Raw genomic sequence first — 22,159 nt, forward strand, 5'->3', positions numbered from 1 at the left:
CCTGCCTGCTGTTCAGCAGCTGAATGGTTAACTGTGATGACAGTCCTCTTTTAAGCATTTAAATCATTAGTTTTCACAGTTAACACCCTATTAAGCCAAAGGGAGGAAGTGCACACCTCTCCTGCTGTTATTGTTCCAGTCTGGCTGGCTGCAGGAGTAGAATGACGCTAGTGCCTTGGTTTGTGTAGTGAAGGTTATCTTTGCAGCCAGAAGGGGTAGAAAGAAGAAACTTCATTTATAGAAAAGGAAGAAAGCACAATACAGCAAAGCCTCTGGGAAGATCGCAGTGTTGTGGGTTCCAGGCATTGGTTTATATGTGATTTGCTTGGTTTTATTGCTTGCCTCTCACCACAAGAAGGATGTTGAGGCTCTGGAGTGAGTCCAGAGAAGAGCAACGAAGCTGGTGAGGGGGCTGGAGAACAGGCCTTATGAGGAACGGCTGAGAGAGCTGGGGGTGTTTAGCCTGGAGAAGAGGAGGCTGAGGGGAGACCTCATTGCTCTCTCCAACTCCCTGAAAGGAGGTTGTGGAGAGGAGGGAGCTGGGCTCTTCTCCCAAGGGACAGGGGACAGGACAAGGGGGAATGGCCTCAAGCTGCACCATGAGAGGTTCAGAATGGACCTCAGAAAAGAGTTTTTAACAGAAAGGGTCATTGGTCCCTGGCAGAGGCTGCCCAGGGAGGGGGTTGAGTCACCTTCCCCAGAGGTATTTAAAAGATGGGTAGACGAGGTGCTCAGGGACGTGGTTTAGTGGCAGATGGGAATGGTTGGCCTCTCGATGATCCGGTAGGTCCTTTCCAACCTAGTGATTCTATGATTCTTTTAACTGTCCTTTCCACTTTTGGTTGAATAGAAGATTTTGCTGTGTTGAATAAGAGAAATTATTAAAGTGAAGTAATTGCATTGTGTGACTTTTTAAAACCTTACTCATCAAACATAATGCAGTTACCTTCAAATTAAGGGGCATGCACAACAATGTGTCTTGGAGGCACTGCTCTGTGGGTAACCCCAGCACCTTTGGTAGAGTTCATCCATAGGTAGGAGAAGGTCAACAGTGCTGCATCTGGCTGTTGTGACCCTCACCCTATCTAGCTAAGGTGAGTCTATCTAACTAAGGTGAGCCCTTTAGCACGCTTGTAATGCTTTATACTGCCGAGGAAGACAAATCCTTTCCAATGTCTTAAATCTGTGTTAAACTTTGTAGTGTGGCAGTAAAAGCACAGGAGCACTCTCGGTTGATAATGATGACACAAAGGATGTGCTCTCTTCCAGTGTGAGCAGTGTGGTTATGTTCCCTTTCCCTTCATACTCCCCTGTGATGGCTGATTCTGCTGAGGTAGCTGTACAAAATTATTTACTTTTGTTTCCTATTTCTTTGTTGTTTTTTCTGCTGCTTTAATGAGCTGAAATGGGGTAACTAAAGGACAAGGCTCTCCCTCACAAGAATTTGCTGTTCCAACATTAATTTATAGACGGATCTGCTAGCAAAATCTCAGCTGTGGTCCGTGGGACACAAGAAACTCGTATCAGATGATGGCCTTTGTGACCCTTAAGTGACCATAAAAAAATCAACATCCTGAACTCCCGAGGCTAATTTGCAAATGGACATATATGAACCACACATTAGCAAATTAATGCTTATTTAACATCTGGCGTTCATGGTGACCTCTGCTATAAAGGTGGAGAAATGCTGCAGGTAAAAAAGAGAATTAGTCACTTCATGCTTGTTTGCATTTTTTTCTTGACGTTGGGTTCAAGCCTGCACTCAAACATAACATTAAATAGTTACATATAGAACAGGTAAACCACCTTTGCCTTTTCTCTGATCGCAAGACGTGCTGGGCTATTTCTATCAGGGAGCAAAGCTGGGTTCGTGCTGGTGGAGAAGGAAGGGTTTGGCCCAGCTCCAAAGTCTACAGCTTTTTTGTATGTACACGTTACAGTTTTAGGGAAACAGCCCAGAATCAACACTTGCCTAGGAAGTGCTTTCCCATCCCACCCTAACCTTCCGTTCATTTGTCCTGCAGTCGAATGTGCAACATCAAGCCTTTTTATAAAAAATAAATGGCCAGCTGACAGGACTGTGTGAAATTATTCTTGGATTCTTATATTTTAGTACAGATTTTGTATTGTGTGCACAAGAACCCACTAGGGCAGTGCGTGGGCCAGTTCACAGTGAGTCTGTGAAGTCATTATGGGGTTAGGAGGCAAACTGGATATAGAAATGCAGCAGTTGGTTTCTTATGTGTGTTTGTTGATCCCCAGTAACATAAATTTCTGAATACACTGAAATTTTTTAAGAAATTAATGGGTTTTCTGTATTTTGTAGGCATTTAACATTTCTTACAGAAACCAAGAAAATCCATTAAGGGTTGCTGTTCATCTCTGTGGCCACATCAGCCTTCAAGGGGCTATGTTCTAGTGATGGGAAAAAAGTATGAGATGGTGTGATTCCTTGAGTATTGCTCCCTGGGTATAGTTAAATTGTGCAGTTGTGGATGGTTCTTACGGGTTTAGATAAGAGGCAGAGAGAACATGAAAATTAAGTTTGTGATGGAAATTTCATGAAAAAGAGGCTGACTGCTCCCTCTCTCCCAAGAGGGCTGAGAGGACGTCAGTGTGAGGTCTGAGATAGTTTGTTTTTTATCCTTTAAGAAAATATTTACTGGTTCTTTTCTACATTCCTTACACAGTCTAAACAACATTGAAGCCAAGGAGAGCTGGGTTTGGATTATGAACTTTTTCAGCTTTTTTTTTTTTTGAGTTGAGCTGTGAAACTGGTAATAAAAAAAGCTTTTTTTTTTTTTCATAATGTGTTCACTTAGGTTATATCTAAACTGAGGTAGTTTCTCATCAACTTTAAAATTGTTCATGCTGAAATTATTGAACACCCAAGCATACCTTGGATCCATTGGGGTTGTGGACATGTACCCTCTTTCTCTCTGCCTTCGTGCTAGGTAAAAGATGTTACTCTACTCAGCCTGAAGTGTTTGCTTCTTGTCGATATCTCCTCAGGCAGATACTGTCTCTTTGCCAATCTCTCAGCCCAGCCAAGTCAGCAACAAGATGCTGCTCTTTGAAGGCTGCCTGTTCACTTTGGTTGAACATGGTCTAGGGTTCTTGCCCTGGCACAGAGCAGGGAAGGGGACGCTTGTAACAGGGGCTGGTGACAAGAAGCCAGTTGGCAGCCAAGAATGTTTTCCCCTGGCACAGCTGTTTGCAGAGTGCCCATCTGCTCAGTCTTGTCAGAAAAGCTGGCTGGATCAATGTAAATAAATCACTTAAACGTGGACCTGTGGTCTTATTACTAGCGAGGTGCCTCTCCTTTAAATGCCATGATTAATAGCCAGTGTTTGAGGGGATACTTTGCCCATCAGTAGCTACAGCAAATTGATTTTAAGAAACCAGAAAACTGAAAAGAGAGTTAGAGAAATGTGTTTCTGCTAACAGAGCCACAGACCTGAGCAATTTGCAGTTGCTTAAACAACTGGTTTTTAGCATTCATTAATACCTTCTGGCATTGCAGCATTCCTGGCGCATGCTTCTTGTTTGGGTTCAGCAAATAGATGTCCTGAATGCTTTGTGTCCTGAGTCCTTTGTGTCCCCCAAAGTGGCAAAGGTAGAATGGGGTCACACGTGTATGGGAGTGTGCAAGAGGACAGCACAGCTCTTGGGGAAGCTGCAAGGGAAAGGGCTGCACTGAGTCCGGTCTAGTCAGGCAGAGAAGGTGTCTTGAGAAACCCTGACCCAAACTAGGAAAGCAGGGGCCAAGTGGGGCTCTTGAGGCAGTCACTCTGGTTACTGCTTCATTGGGTCATTACTCTTCCAGCCTAGGGTGGGGATATTCCACAATGTCCCAAGCAGATTTTGATTTTGCTTATCTTTAAATGCTGCTGGGATTTAACCCCCATTATACATGCTTTCTCTTATATCTATAAACTGGCTCTGTGTTTTCAGCAGTCACCTTGAATTTCAGAGGTTGGCTGGTAAAGTGATAGCAGCAAACCCAATAGTGAAGATTTATACCAGAGCTCTGTTTTCCTTTGATAATGGATTTTAAAAGATCCCTGGATGGAATAAGTGGTATTGGCAAAATGACTTTTTCACTCTTTTTATAATTACCCTGTTCTACTTTTTTTTTTTTTTTTTTGATGGCATAACTGTAGGGGAAGAGAGAGAATTACACCCTATATGACATAGCAACATCAGCAGAAATCCTGCAGTAAAAAGCAAATAAATCCATACACTTTATTTTACAGGACAAAACAGTCATAGTTACTTCTAAGTTGCTGGATGCTGTGTAAAGATTAGGCTGCTTTTTGTCTGCAGAGGATGCAGAGCATCCAGGTGGACATACCAAGCAAGACATCGTGGTTCATGTCACGCGTATTAGCTCAGCCATGGTAACCTGGTTGTGTGTTTAAAGGCTGAGGGTTAAGGAGAGCTTAGGAGAGGGTGGCTGGTGAAGATAGTACTGCTACCTGCCAGCCCTTCTCCTGCTCCTTCAACAGTCAATTTGTTCGTCAATCAAACCTTGGACTGCCTGAGCTCACACGCGTAGGTTTAAGGCAAAATATGACTGGTCACCCTTAAACACTGAAAACACTGTACTGTGGGCTGTGGCTGTTCACATGCAGCCTGACAACCAGCTCAGGTGCCCAGAGGTGAAGGAGAGTGGGGGCCAGGAGGAAGCACACAAGCTGAGCCCTCCTGTCCATCCATCAAAGCCACAAGCTCTGTCATTTCAAGGGCGCTTTTATTTTCACAACTGCTATGGCTACGCTGGCAAATCATTTGATGTGTACATGAGATGGATGATACTTGAATATGGTGCTTATAAGTACGGTGTAAGGTAAAAATATTTTGCATGTATTTTATCTGTTCTGACCCTCCTACCCTGCCAAGTGTCACATTTCAGAACGTCTGACCACTTAATATCCCACCAAAATAGAGCAGGCAGGTGTATTGGCTGGGCTGTAGGTAGTAAAACTACCTGTAGACACAGCTGTTTGCAATACAGAAGTCGGATGCGTTCCTTCAAAAGTGGTCTTTATTTCATTAGCTAGGTAAATTGATAACTCTGGTTTTGACTCTTCTGGAGATGACAAGTTTGATCCAAAACATTTTTTCTTTAAAATCTATCAAAACTTGCTGATGTTAAGCAATGTTAAATGAGCTAAGTTACTGGTTTCTCTTGTGACAACAGCAAATAGAACATTTTCTGCTACCATTTATTTCTGGAGATGACTTTCATGGATAGTGGTGGTGGTGGTGGTTGTTGAGGTCGCTTTGCTTACTAAGAATTTTCCAAGTCTGAAGTGAGGGATAAATCTGCTTGTTTTTTTCAGTCTGAATTGACCTTCTGCAATATAATGAAAGTAAAGGGAGGTCTGATTTTTTTGTTCTTTGTGTGTCATCAGGTCTTGTTATAATGTATGGAAAAGTGGAATTTCCTTAAATGTCACTATTTTTATCAGGACTAACAGTAGCAATAATATAACTATTTAGTACTGCATTTTACTGCCTGTGAAAAATAACGTCTAGCTTATTTAGGATTTGTCCAAATCCAAGAAGGTATATCTTATCGGATTTGTCCAAAACCACTCAAGGGGTTAACTTGAATGCTAAACTTGGAAGAAGGTTTCTCTAAACTGGTTCATGCTGCTTTGCTGCTTCTTGTGATGTAAAACTGTCTTCCTCTAATTCTTTCTTCTTTTAGCAATTCATCAAAATGAGGAAAATGGCAGTCAAGAAATAAGAGGACTAGAAGAGCTCAAGAATACCTCTGATACTCAGGTAAATGTGTAAGATTAATGGTGCCTTGGAAACTTTTTCAGATCTACAGGTTAAAGGATCTGCTTTCAATAGCTCTGGGAAATGGATTTTCCTCGATGTTCTGCACAGGGAGCCCATACGAAGGAGAAAGTCTGCTGGGTCTTGTCTTATGTGACTACTTAGAATAAGATTGATGGTTACTCTGGGAATTAATCCCATGATGTTGCAATTGGACAGCATTCTTCAACTATCTGTCTGCTCTTTTTAGATAATTCACATAGCATATACCAGATGTGAAAATAAAAATGTGGTTTAGGAGGCAAGGGCATGTGACATTTTGATTGAATTTTAATCGCTGTAAGTAGACATGCAATGAAATGAGGATACTTATTAGTCACTCGAGTGTAAGCAACAATCTTTTTCTTTCCTTCCGTAACTGCCCTCATTTACAATGAAAGCACGCTTCTAGATATTGCTCAGAAGAAACTTAACTGCTTTTTAGAGTATTTTATTATGAAATTGCTTACCTTTTTAAAAAGTGTCTTTTTTGATTAATCTCCAGTTCATTCAGTCATTCAATTCACGCGTTCAAACTGTGCAAGTATAACTATGTTGCTCATTGTATTGGTACCAATTATTGCTTTTAAGTTAAGATCGATTTCTCCCAGTCTTGTCTGGTTTTTTTTTCCTTCTATTCCTCTTCCAAATCTTGTCAGAGATGTAAAAAGAAAGACTATTGACACATGCTCAAAGCTCCTAAGTAACCGGCTAGTAAGATTACTTGGGTAGATTATAAAACCCCATAAATATTGGGGTTTTTTAATATATTGGTTCAGTCAGTTTTTAGGCTGGAAACCAGCTTCTAAAATGTGAAAGAATTTGAAACGCATTTAAAATCAGTTATTAAGTGAGCAGTTAACAAAAGTATTCAAGTGCTGAACTGGAAGGAGAGCAGGAGCATTATCAAAGCATGTATTGCTCCAATTTTTTTATCAGTACCATAATAACATCATCCTGCAAACACCAAATATAGTTTGGTTTTAGGGTGTAAGCGCTGGGATTTTTTTTTTCCACTTTGGTGAGACTGTGCATGTGACTGCAGCAAAGCAGATGATCTTTTGAGGCAGTGGTGTATGATTTTAAGCTTTCAGGTTGATCAGAGGTGAAACCTGTAATAATTATGTTGTTTTCACCAGGAACAGAAGGAGGCAGAGGTGCAGTGGGAAAAAAACCAAATCACCAGAAACTCCTTCTTTTAGCAGAGCTGAAGGCTGTGGTGCCTGCTTTAAAGATGACTCTGTGGGACAGAGGCTTGACTTATATTGGAGTTCGTTGACAAAAATGGTAGAAGTGTGGAAAAAAATCAGTGCAGGGATTTTAAAAAAATGAGCATGCTGTAAACAATGTAAATAATATGAATAAAAAATCCCATACAATCTCCCTAGGGATGTCTTAATTCACCTCCCTGTCACTGTTAGCATATTCATTTATGACCTTTGCAGAGGAAATTTTCCAATGGATGTGCTGAAACAGGAAACATATTTTCAGCATCTTTCCAACTTCAGTAGTGACTAATTTGCTTTCCTTCTAATTAAACTTTTTAATTTAATTTCAAATATTGCATAAACACCTTTAATTATAGTAATTTTTTAGTCATGAATGGTAGTAAAGCCTTACTATAACACTTCTACATTCTTTTATCATTTATTAAATTAAAGCCAGTTAAAATATGCAGCTTTGTGATTTTCACCTTCACATAAGTTAAGACTTGTTAATACTCTGCTGTTATATATGAATTAGAGAACTAAGCACTAACATCTAGGCATGTGGAGATTTGGATGGTGTGTACCTCGACAAAATATAAATTGAAATGGCGCTTTGCGAGTAGGATGACTTAACTTTACCCTTTCGTCTAACATCTTCAAAGATATTGCTTGAAAATTAAATTTATATTGACAGGTGAAAATGACCAGTAATAGGAAACTCTACCAACATCTTCCAAATCAGCTTTTAGAAGCTGTCATCAGTTAATTAATTAGTTGAGCTGGATGCTTTCTTGTAAGAATTTAGCAGAAAAATTTATAGTTGAAAGTAAGCATAATTGAGGAAGTCAGAATTTAAAGTAAGATATTCATATTTTTTTCTTAATTATGAAAAAAACATGTTTAGCCTTCTTTATTTCAAGTGCATTCTTTACTCCCACTGTTAACCATGTACAATTAACTTGAAAATACCTTAGTCCTCCCAGGAATTTTTTAGTTGAGCTTTTATCCTCTGCAAACCCAGTAAAACAAATATATTTCATAGGATCATAGAGTGGTTTGAGTTGGAAGGGACCTTAAAGATCATCCAGTTCTAACACCCCTGCCATGGGCAGGGACACCTCCCACTAGGTCAGGCTGCCACTGCGTTTCTGTTGATGTCCATCTGGCATTTGAAGTACAGGGACTCGTAACCCTCTATGCCTCTTGTAGGTCATGGTCTGTCTTGTCTGGGCACAACATAAAGCTGTGAAAAGTGCTTCCATAGTACTAAGATCCAGAAAGACTGTAAATCTTTATAGCCCAAAGCCCTGATAGGTTGTAACACTTTGAGTTGTCCTTAGCCTACAAGCCTGGAGGTATCACAGTGCACGGAAGCAGGATCCCAAGGCCATTTAACAAGCAGGTTTGATTCTGGTTGATGTCTCCAAGCCAACAAGGTGTTGTGAGGTGCAGATGTCAGGCCTGAGCTATGACAACTGCCTAGGTTCCCTGTCTAGGATATAGAGTAAGTTTTTTTTTTTTTTTTCAAGTATCTCTTTCTCTCTATTAAATAAAAAAGTCTGGACAACTAGTTCAATATATTCTTCCACATTTGATAAAATCAGTCTTGCTCCTGATCTGCCGGTGATAATGATGTGTCAGAACTGGTTCATAAATTCATGTCTTCAATTTAAACCAGAAGGAGCTAATCTCATAGGAACTGTTGTGAGGACCTCCTGCTTAGGCACTGCAGTTCCTCAGTCCCTCAGTGGATTTCTGCCCTTCAAACCAATGTGTGGTTTCCTTCTGTGGGATAGCTAGGTTTCTCAGGAAGCTCTTGGCTAAGCAGAGCACATGTAAAGCACCGTCTGTGTCTGCAATTCCTTCCTTCTCCAGAGTACAAGTGCCTGATGTGAGCTTGTGAGGAGATGCCTTCATCCAGACTGGAGGAATGTAGGCATGTGAAAATTTGATTCAAATAATTCAGTAAGGTTGTCTCCCTGAATTTGGTTGTGGAATGTATTTTTTCCATCAGCATTGAAGCACCTATTCAGAAAGTGGTTTTATTGCCATTCTCAGCTGAAGAAACCTTAGCCCACATTTCCCTCCCTACGGAGAAATCAGCAGACCGTAGGATGGCTTGGGTGGCACTCTCATGCCTTCAGCTGTCGTGGACAGGAGTTTCTGAAGGCCAAAGGAGTGTAGCCTGCATGACATTATGGGTTAGTACTCAGAGCATCCCTGGCTTTTGGTCTCCAACCCATAAGGTGTTTTATGAGTTCTGGAGTGCGTACTGATTCAGTAAAACTCAGGATGAACAGCGGAAAGAAAAAGGTGGAGTAAGTGGGGACTGTGAAGTCATATAGCAATACCATCGCCATCCTACATGCCTATCCCTCCCAAGATATAGGCTGTTCCTGTCAGGAAACATCTGGGCTAGTAAAAGCCAAGCCAGTTCTTAGTTACACTGAGTCTGTATCCGTGACCAAATCATGGACAGTGATATTAGCCACAGACTTTGCAGGGAGCAATTTGTCCCTCATCAGTTGACTTTGTGATGGGTCTGGGATGCCTGTGTGCAAGCATGAATCTGTCTTTATATATATGGCATTTTTAGAAAATAACCAGTGCTGAATATTTTGATGAAACACTCTCAGCATACCATGAATACCAGTCAGAATATTAGCCAAGAAAACAAATAGCTCTAACATAATTTTTAAAGCAAATCTCATTCTCCTCCCTAAATAAAATCAGAAGATATTGATTTGTTATTCACAGAATAAATAAACATGGTGCAACTATCTTTTAACTCTTGAGGCTTGCATACGTGAAAAATGGCTGGAGCAGGAGCAGAGGGAGTTGCAGCCTGTTATTTTTAGGAGTGCGTTGTGTTGTGCTTCATTCTTTTTCCAGGCTAACTTTCCCATGAGTTTTTAACCTCTTGCTCTTGTTCTCTTATGTAACAGGAAACAGGCTGACAGCAACAAATAAAACACAGCGTATCTGATAGTCACACTCAGAGGAGCGGTTGATATAGTTAGCCCTGCCTTCGTTCCTCCAAAGCAGATCCATTTGGAGACTCGGATGTGCCTCAGCTCCTCTCCAGTTGTTTCCCAGGAAGCAGCGACTTGTTTGTGTTCAGCAAGTGGCACCGCAAATATGAGAAAACAGATGCAGTTCTTTTAAGGTTGAAATTTGTGGCGGTGTCATGTCCTGGGATTGTGGATTTAAGTATCTGTTTGCTCTTTCTCCCACCCTTAAGGCAGGGGTTTTGTGCAAGCTTCAGGGAAGAGATGACATCGGACGGATTGAGCTGGTCCAGAAGCTGGCGAGAGAAAACTGCCAGTTTTTGCAGGCGGATAGAAAACCACCGGAGAAGGCAGAACAAGTAAGACATTTCTTATTTGGGTTTTTTTGTTTCTTTTGGTAAGGGAGGGAGATTTAGGTCACAAAACTGGAATAGCAAAGCTGATGGTCAGAATCCAGGGCACACATTAGTTATGGAGCTGTAGCTGCTCTCCTTTGGCATTTAGATTTCTCTGAAGTGCGTTCACTTCAGTAATTGTCCACACACTCAAATAATTATGTTGTCATTAACTGGCAGTTACTGTTGTTAATGTCTTATACACATAGGAATTAACAGGTGATTCCAGGACAATTTCTACCAGTTTTTTATTTAATGATTATGAAATGTTTGGGGTTTAGGATGTATTTAAATAATGTATAAGGTATGTGAGTGCTTCAAGTACTTGCTTGAAATTGTCTTAAAATTACTTTGCTGCTGGTATATTTGCATGCAAGCATTGGCTGTAACGTTTCAGTTTGAATTAAAAAGAATGATCTCAATAGGCAATAGAGCAGTTTCTTTAAAAAAATTGTGTTTTCAACCAAAAGTTACACTGAAGAAAGCAGCATTATGTTTGAGCACTTATTCAGATGTTAATTACTGGATTAAAAATGCACTAACATTAGACTGCTTTGCTTATAGCGCAATGTATCCTAATTTTGTTCTCCTGGTAACAATTCGTATTCTGTTTGCATATTCATCCAAAGGTACACAGGGTAATAACTCCAAGAAACAACAAAAATCCCACCTAGTCCTCATGTGTCTTGCTATAATCTATATGTAATTTATTCCATTTTCTGCTTACTGGACAGTAGAAAAAAGGCATGTGCTTTGGAAAAGAAATACTACTTAGCTCATCTCCAAGCTCATGCCTACTGAAGAAAAGCTGTGGAAAGGAAAAGAAAGATGAAATCTTATTTCAGAGATTCGTGCTGTTTTCTTCAGCAACATATAAGGTCTAGTCTGATGTAGTAAAATATGTAATTTTATCAGTAAGTGTACATGAGGGAGGAGAGTAATTAGCCAGGCTCAGATCCCTGAGATTGAATTGTTCCTCATCTGATCCACTGGCCATGGACATCTGGCAGAATTTCCATATATCTTTAAACCATATCAGGAAAGTGCAATTAAAAGTTTAGGTGCTTAAGTAAAGAAGATTTTCATCCAGGGAAGGCTTTTAATTGTGTTTCAGGATTTGGAAGCAAGATTACAGTTGCTCTGGGCTTGGGGAGAGGAGAATGTCGGGACCAGTACTCCAAAAATTCAGTGGCTATTTTTGCTGCTTTCTCCAGTCATTGCAAAAGATGCTGTGGTGTCAGCTGCATCTCTATAGCTGCACAAATTACTGTACAGTTCCAAAAATGGAAAGGAAAGAAGTGCTCAGCTTTTCTTCTCCTTTGAAAAGTATGGTACTTAGCAAATGCTGCTATTTAGAAGATGGGTGACTTCAGTTTAGCAAGAGCTAAAGCAAGCTGCTCATATCCATACCGAGCAATATAGTTACTGCTCTTGAGCAAGTGTTTTCCTTTAGACCTAGGAGGTGACAGGAAAGATAAATGTCGCCTCAGAGACTGCAGAAGCCCAGGTCATTCCTCATGTGCCCCTTATTTCTGAATGGGTAATATCTTACAGCTAGTGCTGGAAATAACAAATTATGGTCTGCTTCCCCACCCCGTTCTGCACTTTGCTGCTTGTTGTAGGCTCAGAGGTGATGTGGCTTTTCCCTAGGGTCCAGCTAGACCGTGCCCAGATTTAAGAGAGACTTTGAATCCTCAGTGCAGGTATATTTTCTAAATCCTCAATCAGTCCATGGATATCATTAGGAATAGGCACTAAGAAGGCATTGCCAAACATGGGCGAGGTCTGTTGTAGGGTTCTTAGTTTAGCTGACTCAGGTCATTTACTTTCACTGGAAAGAAGCCCACATTTTGCTGCGGTGAGGGCAGTGGGTTGCATATATTCAGGAAGCTGTGAGCTTCCATCCCTTCCTCTCCCTCCCTTCCTCCCTCAGCCTGAAAGCTGCTTTGGCGCATGTGCAGGTGGCAGGGTTTGGCTGGCTGGGCAGAGTTCACTGCTCCGGGCAGCTGTTCCCTCTCTTCTCCAAGGAGAAAAGCAGCAGGCTGGATTGTAGTGAGTACCGCTCGAATGTGGGATTTCAGATCTTCCCATCTCATCCTGCTGCTGCAGAAGTGACGACAGATTCATTGGCATCGGCTTACTGCCCAGTCTCTTGTTCTCACTGTAAATTGTAGGGGAACAATGTGTTTCGGGTGTGGTGTCCTTACAAAATTATGTGTAGTATGCCCATCTATATATTTTTTAAATTATTTTTGAAAGCATAGCTTACTCTTACATTACTGTCTTAGAAACAAAAGGTGACGGGCACTCATTGTAGGCAGGATCCACAGGATCCCCATTCCTCAGCAAGCATCCCTGCGCTAAAGCTTTCACCAGCTCGAGCTCCTGGGGAGCTCAGGCTGTGCTTTCACAATGATCTGCCTTCCTCAAGGGGATAGCGTTTGGTCTGTAAATGAGATGCCTGAACACCTTGCCAGACTCCTCTCCCTGCACTCAGGGAGCTGGCTACCCAGGCTGACTTCCTGGTGGCCCATCTTGAACCAGAAATGGTGCTGGTTTGCAGGGCTGAGTGTTTTGCTCAGCCTGGGGAGGTGTCACTGTGTGAGGCTGGAGGCTTTGCAATCTGCCCAGAAATAAAGCTGTTCTTTCCAAGTTGGCCAAGGGAGAGTTTTTGCCCAAAACGGAGTTCTAGTTTGTTCTCCTCTAGGAATATGCAAAAACCCCTCAACTGCGGGGTTAGCTGTGTGCATGTGCATAATTCCTCTCTACCTGTACTGTGTCCCATGCACATAATGAGAAATGGAATCATAGAATCACCAGGTTGGAAAAGACCCATCGGATCATCGAGTGCAACCATTCCTATTAAAGGAATCAAAAATGGAGTTGGAGCTCCTCTGGCTCTACCCACTGTGTTCCTATGTCAGGTCTCTTCAGATCAGTACAGCCTTACATGGTTTTCCAGCATCAACAGCAAGTGCAGATGTAGTATGGTTGGGTTTTGCTAATTCTTGTACTTTCCTTTGAAGATGGAATTGCTCTCATCGTAATTGAAGGATATGGTACCCAATGACCCAAATAATAAATAAATTTTTCATGTGAAATAAAAAATAATAAATAAATTTTTCATGTGAACCATGATGGGCAGTTAGGTTGTGAGGAGGACTGGTGAGCCCTCCTATCATTCAAATAAATAATCACCACCTTCATCTTAGCTTGAGGATAGAATTTAGTGACCCACGCAAGAACGTTATGACATGTGGATGCATAAGAGCCTGGTGTCCAAGAGGGTTTCAGGCAGATGAGTAGCTAAAGCTGTTCTTCACGGCGTGAAGTTGGAGGTCTGTGGCTCACAATGGGCAGGTGAAGCACAGATTGGTTTGGGTTGCTGGTTCAGGAGAAGAAATATAATTATTTTTTCTCAGAAAAAGCAGATGGTGTGGAAGAAGAAAAATATGTTGCAGCTGGATGTTTCACTGGAGAGCTTGGTTTGCAACTATGATGTTAGAAAAAAGGGATTCCTTCAGTTTGTGTTCTAGAGGGTGTAATATTGTGTGTGTGTGTATATATATAAAGCTTTTGTATGTGCGTACATTTTTTGCTTCATACTTTAAGCACCCAAGTCAAAAAGTCCATACTGCTTTTATTTCAGTTTTCTGATATGCAGTAATTTCTTTTCAGATTTATAGTCTGAATAAAAGAATGTTCTGAAAAAGTCCTATAATTTAAGAAGTTTGGGCTCAAGCTCTATTATATCTGAGCCATTTATTTGTTTGTGGCACTGCAAACTTGCTATGACCAGGTTAGACTGGCATGCTTGAAGTGGTGATTGTTCTTCTGCAGCACACAGTGCCAGCTTACTCTGGTGAATATAATGTTTGCAAAGTGCTCTAGCTCTAATGGGGCTCACAGACTCACAGAGGAAAACAAAACCTAAATTATGGTGATTTTTTCTCTCATTCCCACTTGCTAATGTGTTAGAATAAAGTTCTTAATTAAGGCAGTGAACCTACCATATGTGTTAGGTTTCTTAAAAATTCAGTAGTAAATAAGCTTCTAAATAGGCAGACAAGCTTCTTCTGTGTCCTGTTGCGTTCCTACAGTGAGACCCAATGTATTGATAAATATATAAAATGAAATGGTTGTCTAAAATGCACAGAAAGTATTAGTATCAGATGTGGGCTAGAGTTAAAATATCTATGCAAGCTTCAGTTCTAATTTTATCATTTCATGCAAATCACACTCATAAACCCAGGGAAATGTAAAACTGGATGTTTGTATTTTTTATGTTATTTAAATATTTCATTCCCTTAAAACAATTGCTTTGACAGAGATGAAAAATCTGTATGGAAACATTCAGCTATAAAATGAGCCTGCATTTTTGAGAAGTTTGCATACTGTTTGCATTAATTATAATACAGAAAGCAAGCTCTGTATATAAAATCATTTTAAGCAATTTGTCACTGTTGTTTTTTTTTTCAAGAATACATTTGAGATGCATTTGAAACATACTTGCACTAAACTGTATTTTTTTTAACTCCATTTAGACAACTACAGGCTCAGTTAAATAATGCTACTGTTTATACAGTATTTCCAGTTATTATTTCAATGAAGCATTGCACTGATTAAGAAAACTGCATCTGTTTATAGTGTCATTGTCTTAGTAATATTGTAAAAGCACTTTTCACCTTAGCAACATGGGAAAAATATTCTTTAGATTATAGTACTGTTTTCATAGTCAGATCAACTGAATAAGCTTTCTACAGAATGACACTAATGTTCAAAGGTGAATGAAGATTCTTTAATGTGTTCAGTACAGAACTAAGGAACATGAATTATTTCTTTACCTGTATCAATTATATTCTAGGCTGGGGATCTTCAAGTACTTCCATGCATCAGTAGGGAGGCGAATGTTTCCTAAATCCACCTTGTAGTTCCTTTACAGACTAATGTGTATATTAATTAGAGTTACATACTGTTTAAAAACAGATTTGTACATACATCTTGAATTTATTGATTCTATGACTTAGCCAGTTCAAGATGAAACTGTCATATGGCAGGGGGCCAGGTATGTTTTCAGAAGGACAACAGATACTGAAGAACAGTTTTGTTAATTTACTGGGTACTAACTTCTGTAATCAGTTGTCTCATTAAGAAGACAGATGATTTGCTCATTGAAGCAGGTTAGTGGTTGGGCTGAGGCTGTTAAAAGACTTACAAAAGAAGATAAACAATTTAGAACCACGAGTTGCATAGATTACTCATGACAGGAATTTCTTGAGGAAATTCCAGCCGTGACACGTCAAGGTTATTTTAGGGTGCACCTACCTGTCCAATTGGACACCTGCAAGGAGACAAGAATGAATATCAGGACGTGTTCAGGGTTGCAGTTTTTGTTAGCTTGACAAAGCTGTCGCCTTGCGCTGAAGTGCTGTTGAATTGATGGTCAGTAATCAGAGCTCTGAGAGAAAAGTATCTCAAATGACAACTGAAGGTAGTCAGTGACTGAAATCTCTATTTTACTGTTTTTTAAAAAAGTCATCGCTGCTGTTGTTGTATCTGCTCTAGCTGGGACAGATCTACTGGGTAGCTTGGGTGCAGATTTACTGCTTTTGGAGGCGATTCTGCATCTCTTGCAGAACTGTGGAACAAGCAGACATAGCAACTGTAACACAGTGAAAGTTTTTGCAGAAACTTTCATGGCTCGAATAGCCATGAGGTTGTATAGGTGTCTGAAGTCATTGAAACAGAACGGATTTATCATGTCAACTCATGAGTTTGCTATTTCCCTTCCTATTTCTTAGATCTGCTAGTGTTAGCAGAGAGAGCTGTACCAGGGAAAGTTGATAGTTTGCAATTTTGACTTAGTCTTCAACTACAAGCCAAGAAAAAAAAAAATGGGTCTATCAGTGAGGCTGGCAGTGTGTAGCTGTGTTGAGTAAGAACAAGGAATTGAGAGGTAGGTACATGCTTGCTGTGGAGGTAACCTGAAGTTCAAGTCTCTGGTCTGAAATAGGAGGAACAGGGACTTGAATCTAGTTCTGTCATGTCCTGCAGAGTGTCCTATTACAGATGGCTGATCTTTAATCTACTGGAATGAATGCATGGCCCCAGGTGATCACCTGTTCTTCATCAGCCAACCTCTTTATCTTCTGAGAAGAAAAGACTTCTGCAGGTCCTGGGATTTTTTTTTTCAGTGCAGAACAGGCTCCGGCATCTTTTTGAAATAGAAAAGGTTTGCCAGAGATAAGGATCCTCCTGCTCAGATGTAGAACGGGGATTGTTTGGCTGCTAGGAAAAGACTTGTCTCAGTGTCTGGCAAGACTTTAGTTAAAATAATAAAAAAGTATTTTTTTTTATTTATTATATAATTTTAAGAGCTTACTATTTATTTTGTTGAGTCTATTTAGTGTGGCCAGAATTTTGGAGGGGAATATGCTCTTGCCAGGAATGCAAAATAGCAGTGAGATAATATGGTCCTTGTTCAGGTAAAAATGAAGCATTTGAGAGGAGTCGTGCTTGTGCTCACATCAGGTGTTGTGAGCACAGTATAGGAACATGTTGAGTGGGAAGTTCACTCTTTTCCTTTGAGTCAAGTTATGTATTCCCATAATACTCTCTTTCCTCCAGATGCTCAGCCTAGTGTTTGAAAGAAAAGAAAGCGTAATTTGCTCCTCTTTGATTTATTCTGTAACGTTAACCTCCTTTGTATAGAAGGAAATTCCACATACACATTTTGCATGCTGGGCTTTCTTTGGTGTGGAACAGTGACTCATTCTTTGTATGGGACAATTGGTCTGAAGGGTGTGAACAGGGCATGTGGTATTTAGCAGACTAAAACCTGGGAGCCAGACCATTCAATTATTTTTTGATTCCGTTGGTTATTTAATATATAACCGTCTTCAAGTCCTGTCGCTTCTCTGCACCTTTGTTTACCCAGATATAAAATGAGATCTTAAACATGTAGGACCTTGAAGGGGTGCTATAAAACCTGTAATAGTTAATGGATGTTGATGAATAGCTTTGAGAACCTTGAGGTGGTTTGGGGACCCCAGCAAACTGGAAGTGGCTTGGACTTTGAACCGCTGAGGGCCTCAGGGCTTTTTTAAAAAAACCTGAGCATAGCTGAAGCAAAACTGAGCAGCTGCAGTCACTTCATAGTCTCTGGGTCCTTGGACATTGCTCCCGTGGCTGTGCCGTTGGCAGCATCCCTGCTCCTACTGTTCTGAGCCCTGGGCTGCCCCGTGTTGTGCTGCTCTGTGATGAGACACAGAGAATAATGCAGCTGAAAAATAAAATTAATGTGCCTTTATTGTGGGCTTATTTTCTAACTGGATAATTTTCCCTTGTGGTTTGAGGCTGTGGTGTCAGGGATGGCTCTTGCTGGCCAGAGTTACTCTGCTGCTGACACTGAAACACAGTCTTCCTCCTTTATTCCCCAAATCCAGAAACTGAGCTGGGTCAAAGTAAATGCCCTTGCATTTTATTTTTGGTTGGCAGTATTTTTATCTAGATTCTGTGCTTGGCTGTGTGGCTTTGTGAAAGCTTGTATGCCAAAGGAAGGAGGTGAATGATTAGCAGGGAAAGGACAGAAGTGCTGTTTTTTGAGGGCAGTGTGATCAATGTGAAAAAGCAGAGAAACTCTCCAAAAGCTTTCAGGTTGTCACTGTCCTCTGCTTCTGTGTTTCCTTCCAGATTCTGAACCACTTACCTCCTTGTTTCTAGACTGTCCAAAGGCTGACCTAAAATTAATTTATCATTTTCTTCCTTTAGAGAAATAGCAATTACCTGCTTATTAGTTCAAAGCACCTGCTCTAATGTTTTCTGGATTTAAATTTACTGTTCTGTTTCTCTGTTTATATGACCAATACGTTTGATGACGTTCTGAATGTTCTTTTCTCCATTTTTCTGATTTATGACATCAATAAATTCCCAGTTATGCTGATAATACAGTGGATTATCCTGCCATCTGCTTCCATACAGTGACTTCTATGATTGTACTGGGAACTCTGAGTAACAAAAGTGCCTGGATTTCTCATGTCAATGAGAAATTTGTTATCTACATTTGGGAAGATTAAAAAGAATAGTTTTTAATGCTCTGGATATGTATCATGCAAAATTAAGTCAGAAATACCAACCAGTTTCTGAAATTTAGGAGAAGTGATTTTGTCCTTCAGCTTTCAATGGTGTGAATCTTTTAATTCATTCATTGTTTTACTAGGCTTTTGTCTTGGAATTGAAACCAGTCAAGGATATCTGGCTTTGGCTTACGGTGTGGACCTGGCTGAGAAGAAACAGCCAAGATGATATATAGAAAACTTTGTTGATAAGCCAGAGGCCGATAGCTGTCCACCACATCATCCTCTTTGGAAGTTGTCTAATATTTGGTAGCCTCCCCAGAGATCAGAGTAATGTAAAAAAGATTTAGTTCTTTTTTTTTTTTTTTTCTCCTATCATCCTGAATAAGTTTGGGAAGAATCTTCAGTTTCATTAAGTGGAGATTTGGGCCAGGAATGCAGGAGATGTGTGGCTAGTGTCATTAGACGGATGAGTATGTTTCTACATGTCAAGTTTTGGTCCTGTTTGGAGTAGACGCTGCACCAGAGCAGTAAGTCATGCTAAGGTCAGTGTGGTTCCAGTGTCAGGATGCTCTGGAGCTGGTGAGACCTCCTTTGAAATCAGGTACCGCTGTGCTGGCATCACAACACTCCCGAGCTGCCAGAGCACCCCAGCTTTCTTCCGAGATCTGACAGCCTGTGTCAGGACCTCACTGGAATAAAGGCCACCAGCATTTGCTGGCACTTGTTCCTGCAAGCAGGCTCTGGAGACCACCTGGAGCATGTCTGTGTGAGGACTCAGCTTTCCCTTGCATTGAGCTGCCTCCCCTCTTCCAGGGTCAGGCTACCTGCACTGAGGGATTTTTGGAAAAGGGGCAGCTGTGAAGCATCTGTCTCTGCCTCCATTGCTGAAGCCCCCTCCACAACAAGAAAGGAAGGACAACTTGGCCTTGTATTTTTTTGCAGGCTCTTTTTTTTTTCCCCCAGGGTTTATTTATTTTAATCGTGAGACATCCCTAAAATCTCCATACCTTGTCCTTTTGTTATGGCCATGCTGTCACTCACTGTGCCTGCATTTTAAAGCTTAATTCAACTCCTGCTGATGTTAATAGGTACTTTCTTGTAAGAGCGGGGTATAGCTCTTAAGGTCTAATGCTTCTGTTGTGCTGCAGCCTTGCAAGGTGGTGACATCTCACAAGATGTACTTGACACATAGTCACCTGTGGAGAATGCTGATTTGGTAGCAGTTAATACACCGCTTGCATTCATTTTGCCTGGTTGTATGTGACAGATCAGAGAGCAATGAAATGAAAACCTAGGTGATTAGTGGTATTTTTGCTGACTGTCTTCCTCCAAATCAAAGCAGGTATTCCCCTCTCCTTCCTCGATTAGTGTTCCTACTGCTGTGTGCAGCATCCCTTATATTCTAATTCACAGCACATGAAAATGAGGTCTCGAGTGCATATGCATAGATTTCATTTTAACTACTCTGTGAAAACATTTAATTAGATGTTTCATGTGGAAACATGAAACAGGATTTGAAATTAGCAATGACCTTGTGGCCTTCCTCGAATATATTTTCTGATACCATGTGGCAGGCAGTTCCCAGCATTTTTTGTCAGTGGCTGGAATGTGTGCATCCAAGAGGGAAAGGCTCTGATGTGCGGGAGTGGCAGCAGTTGCTGGTTGCAGGAAAAAGTACTTTAGCCTCTTTTGGTGACTTGAAAAATAGTAGAATAGAATAGAATGACCTAACTCAGGAAGATTATGAATAGCAGGTGGTATTTCCTTTAACAGCTTGCTGGAGATCAAACCTTAGATGAATTTCCAAGCTCTGAACTAGGGTAAGCCCTGAACAGGGGATGATGGTAACTAAACAGACTTGGTTTGATCCAGGGAGAGCATACAGCTCACATTCCTTGTTGGCTGTGCCGTGCATCAGCTCTGACACTGCTATTTCACCTGCAGTGGCTGGACTGAGAGAACCATCCCTTAATTCATCTCATTTTCTCTGGGAGGTGAGGGGAGTAGACCCGTGAGCCTATCAGGAGCAGTTTTTCTATTTAGCCCAGTGCTGGGAGGAACAAAGGAGAATGTGCTGTTCTGGCAGAGTGGGAGGCAAGCACAGAATGTGAATATGCGTCACCTTTTTGGTTTGGTTGCACTATTACAGAGTCTTTTCCCTTTTTAGAGGCAGTAATAGTTATCAAATTAATACAGTATCAGTTTAGGTCTTTTTGCCAATTACTTCCAATATTGCAAGTAGGGGATTACTCACCAGAAACCTTCAACAAATTCATGTGGATACAACTACAGCAGCTGCATCGATTCAGTGTTTGCAAAATAGCTGTTTGGCCATATTTGGCAGGTTAATAAAGAGAACTGATGTGGTCAGGGTCAGGGGAGAAGACACTAATCAGAACTGACTGGAGTGAAGAGGCCAGAATTTCAGTTCTCACATGCCAAGCCTGGTTGTTCAGGTTTCAAGCTGAAAGCCAGACACAATCAGGCCTGGATTTCCTTGTGTGGATGGCATATAGCTGCAAAGTGTGCTGACATTCTGCCTTTGTCTCCTCACGTGTGAAAACTGAACCTTTTCAGTGGAATCAACACATTGATTCAGTCTGTCTAAATAACCTGTCAGTCTGTACAGACTATCTATAGCAAGCTTATGATTTGTATATTTTTTTTTTTGGTTTCCTATATTTGATAGGAATATATATATATATATATTTGTGTAAAAGAAGCATGTGGCTTCTAAACAAAACTCCCTTTGCAGTGAGTTCTTTACTCCTCTTCCCTGCAGAAGCAGAAGTAAATTGAGCATGGATGGAGGATTGTCCTACCTGCTTTATCATTAGCATTGCAAGATTTTCCAGTGGAGTCTGAACAGTGCCCCTCTGGGAGCCCATCAAATCCTATACATTGCAGGTGATGGTATTTCCCAGGATTTCACAAAGGCAGAGTCCTCCTCCACCAAGAAACCTGAAGTGCTTGTGGTACCCCGTTTCTCCTGTAGAGATATGTGCCTGTGTGTGCATTTGTTCATTAAATAGACTGCAAACCTTTTGAAAAGCAAAGCTGGTTGTTTACAAGGACTATCTATGGAATCTTTTTTTCACATTGGAGAATAACCAGTCATTTACACACAGTCTTAGTTGGTAACATAAAGAAGCTGCTTTCTTCTAGTGACCCGTCTGTTCTGACACTCCTCCTTCTGACTACATATTGCATCACGTTTCCATCTAGCAATTTTTCAAAAGTTTCAATCTCCCTTTCGGTTCTTAAGACCAAAACCCGAATCTCGGGCACCACATTTGAGATCTGTACAAACTTCTGTGCCCCTACCTCAGGAACGGCAGAGCTGTGAATGCCACGTTCCCCTGCTCTCCATTTAGTGCCTGCTGACAGAAAAAGTGATAGATACAGGCTCTCCGTTCCCTGCATTATCTTGCAGATAACTCTCTGTAGGTACATGTTACCATAACTGCCTCCCTGGAGAGGAAAGGTGGGTGGTGGAGTCAGGGTGTCAGATGGTGACTTGGGAGCTCCCTGTCCTGCGTAGTCTTCCTCCAAGATCTTGGGCTAATGACTGAATGTCTCTGTGCTTCACATCCTCCTTTGCACAGGAAAGTGCTGCTTCCTGCTTTCAGTAACATCGTGAA

The 22,159-nt window shown here is 41.0% G+C and overlaps 1 protein-coding gene across 5 annotated transcripts in view; it reads left to right on the plus strand.

Annotated features, from left to right (window-relative positions):
* RAPGEF5 (Rap guanine nucleotide exchange factor 5) overlaps window positions 1–22,159 on the plus strand; it is a 156,459-nt gene that overhangs the window by 54,127 nt on the left and 80,173 nt on the right. For all 5 annotated transcript variants that reach the window (XM_069860298.1, XM_069860299.1, XM_069860302.1 and 2 more), the window contains exons 8-9: window positions 5,717–5,793; window positions 10,279–10,404. In XM_069860298.1, coding sequence (XP_069716399.1) covers window positions 5,717–5,793; window positions 10,279–10,404 — 203 coding nt within the window. The remainder of the gene's footprint in view (window positions 1–5,716; window positions 5,794–10,278; window positions 10,405–22,159) is intronic.

Source organism: Phaenicophaeus curvirostris, chromosome 6, assembly GCF_032191515.1.
Source record: "Phaenicophaeus curvirostris isolate KB17595 chromosome 6, BPBGC_Pcur_1.0, whole genome shotgun sequence".
Taxonomy (NCBI): Eukaryota; Metazoa; Chordata; class Aves; order Cuculiformes; family Cuculidae; genus Phaenicophaeus; species Phaenicophaeus curvirostris.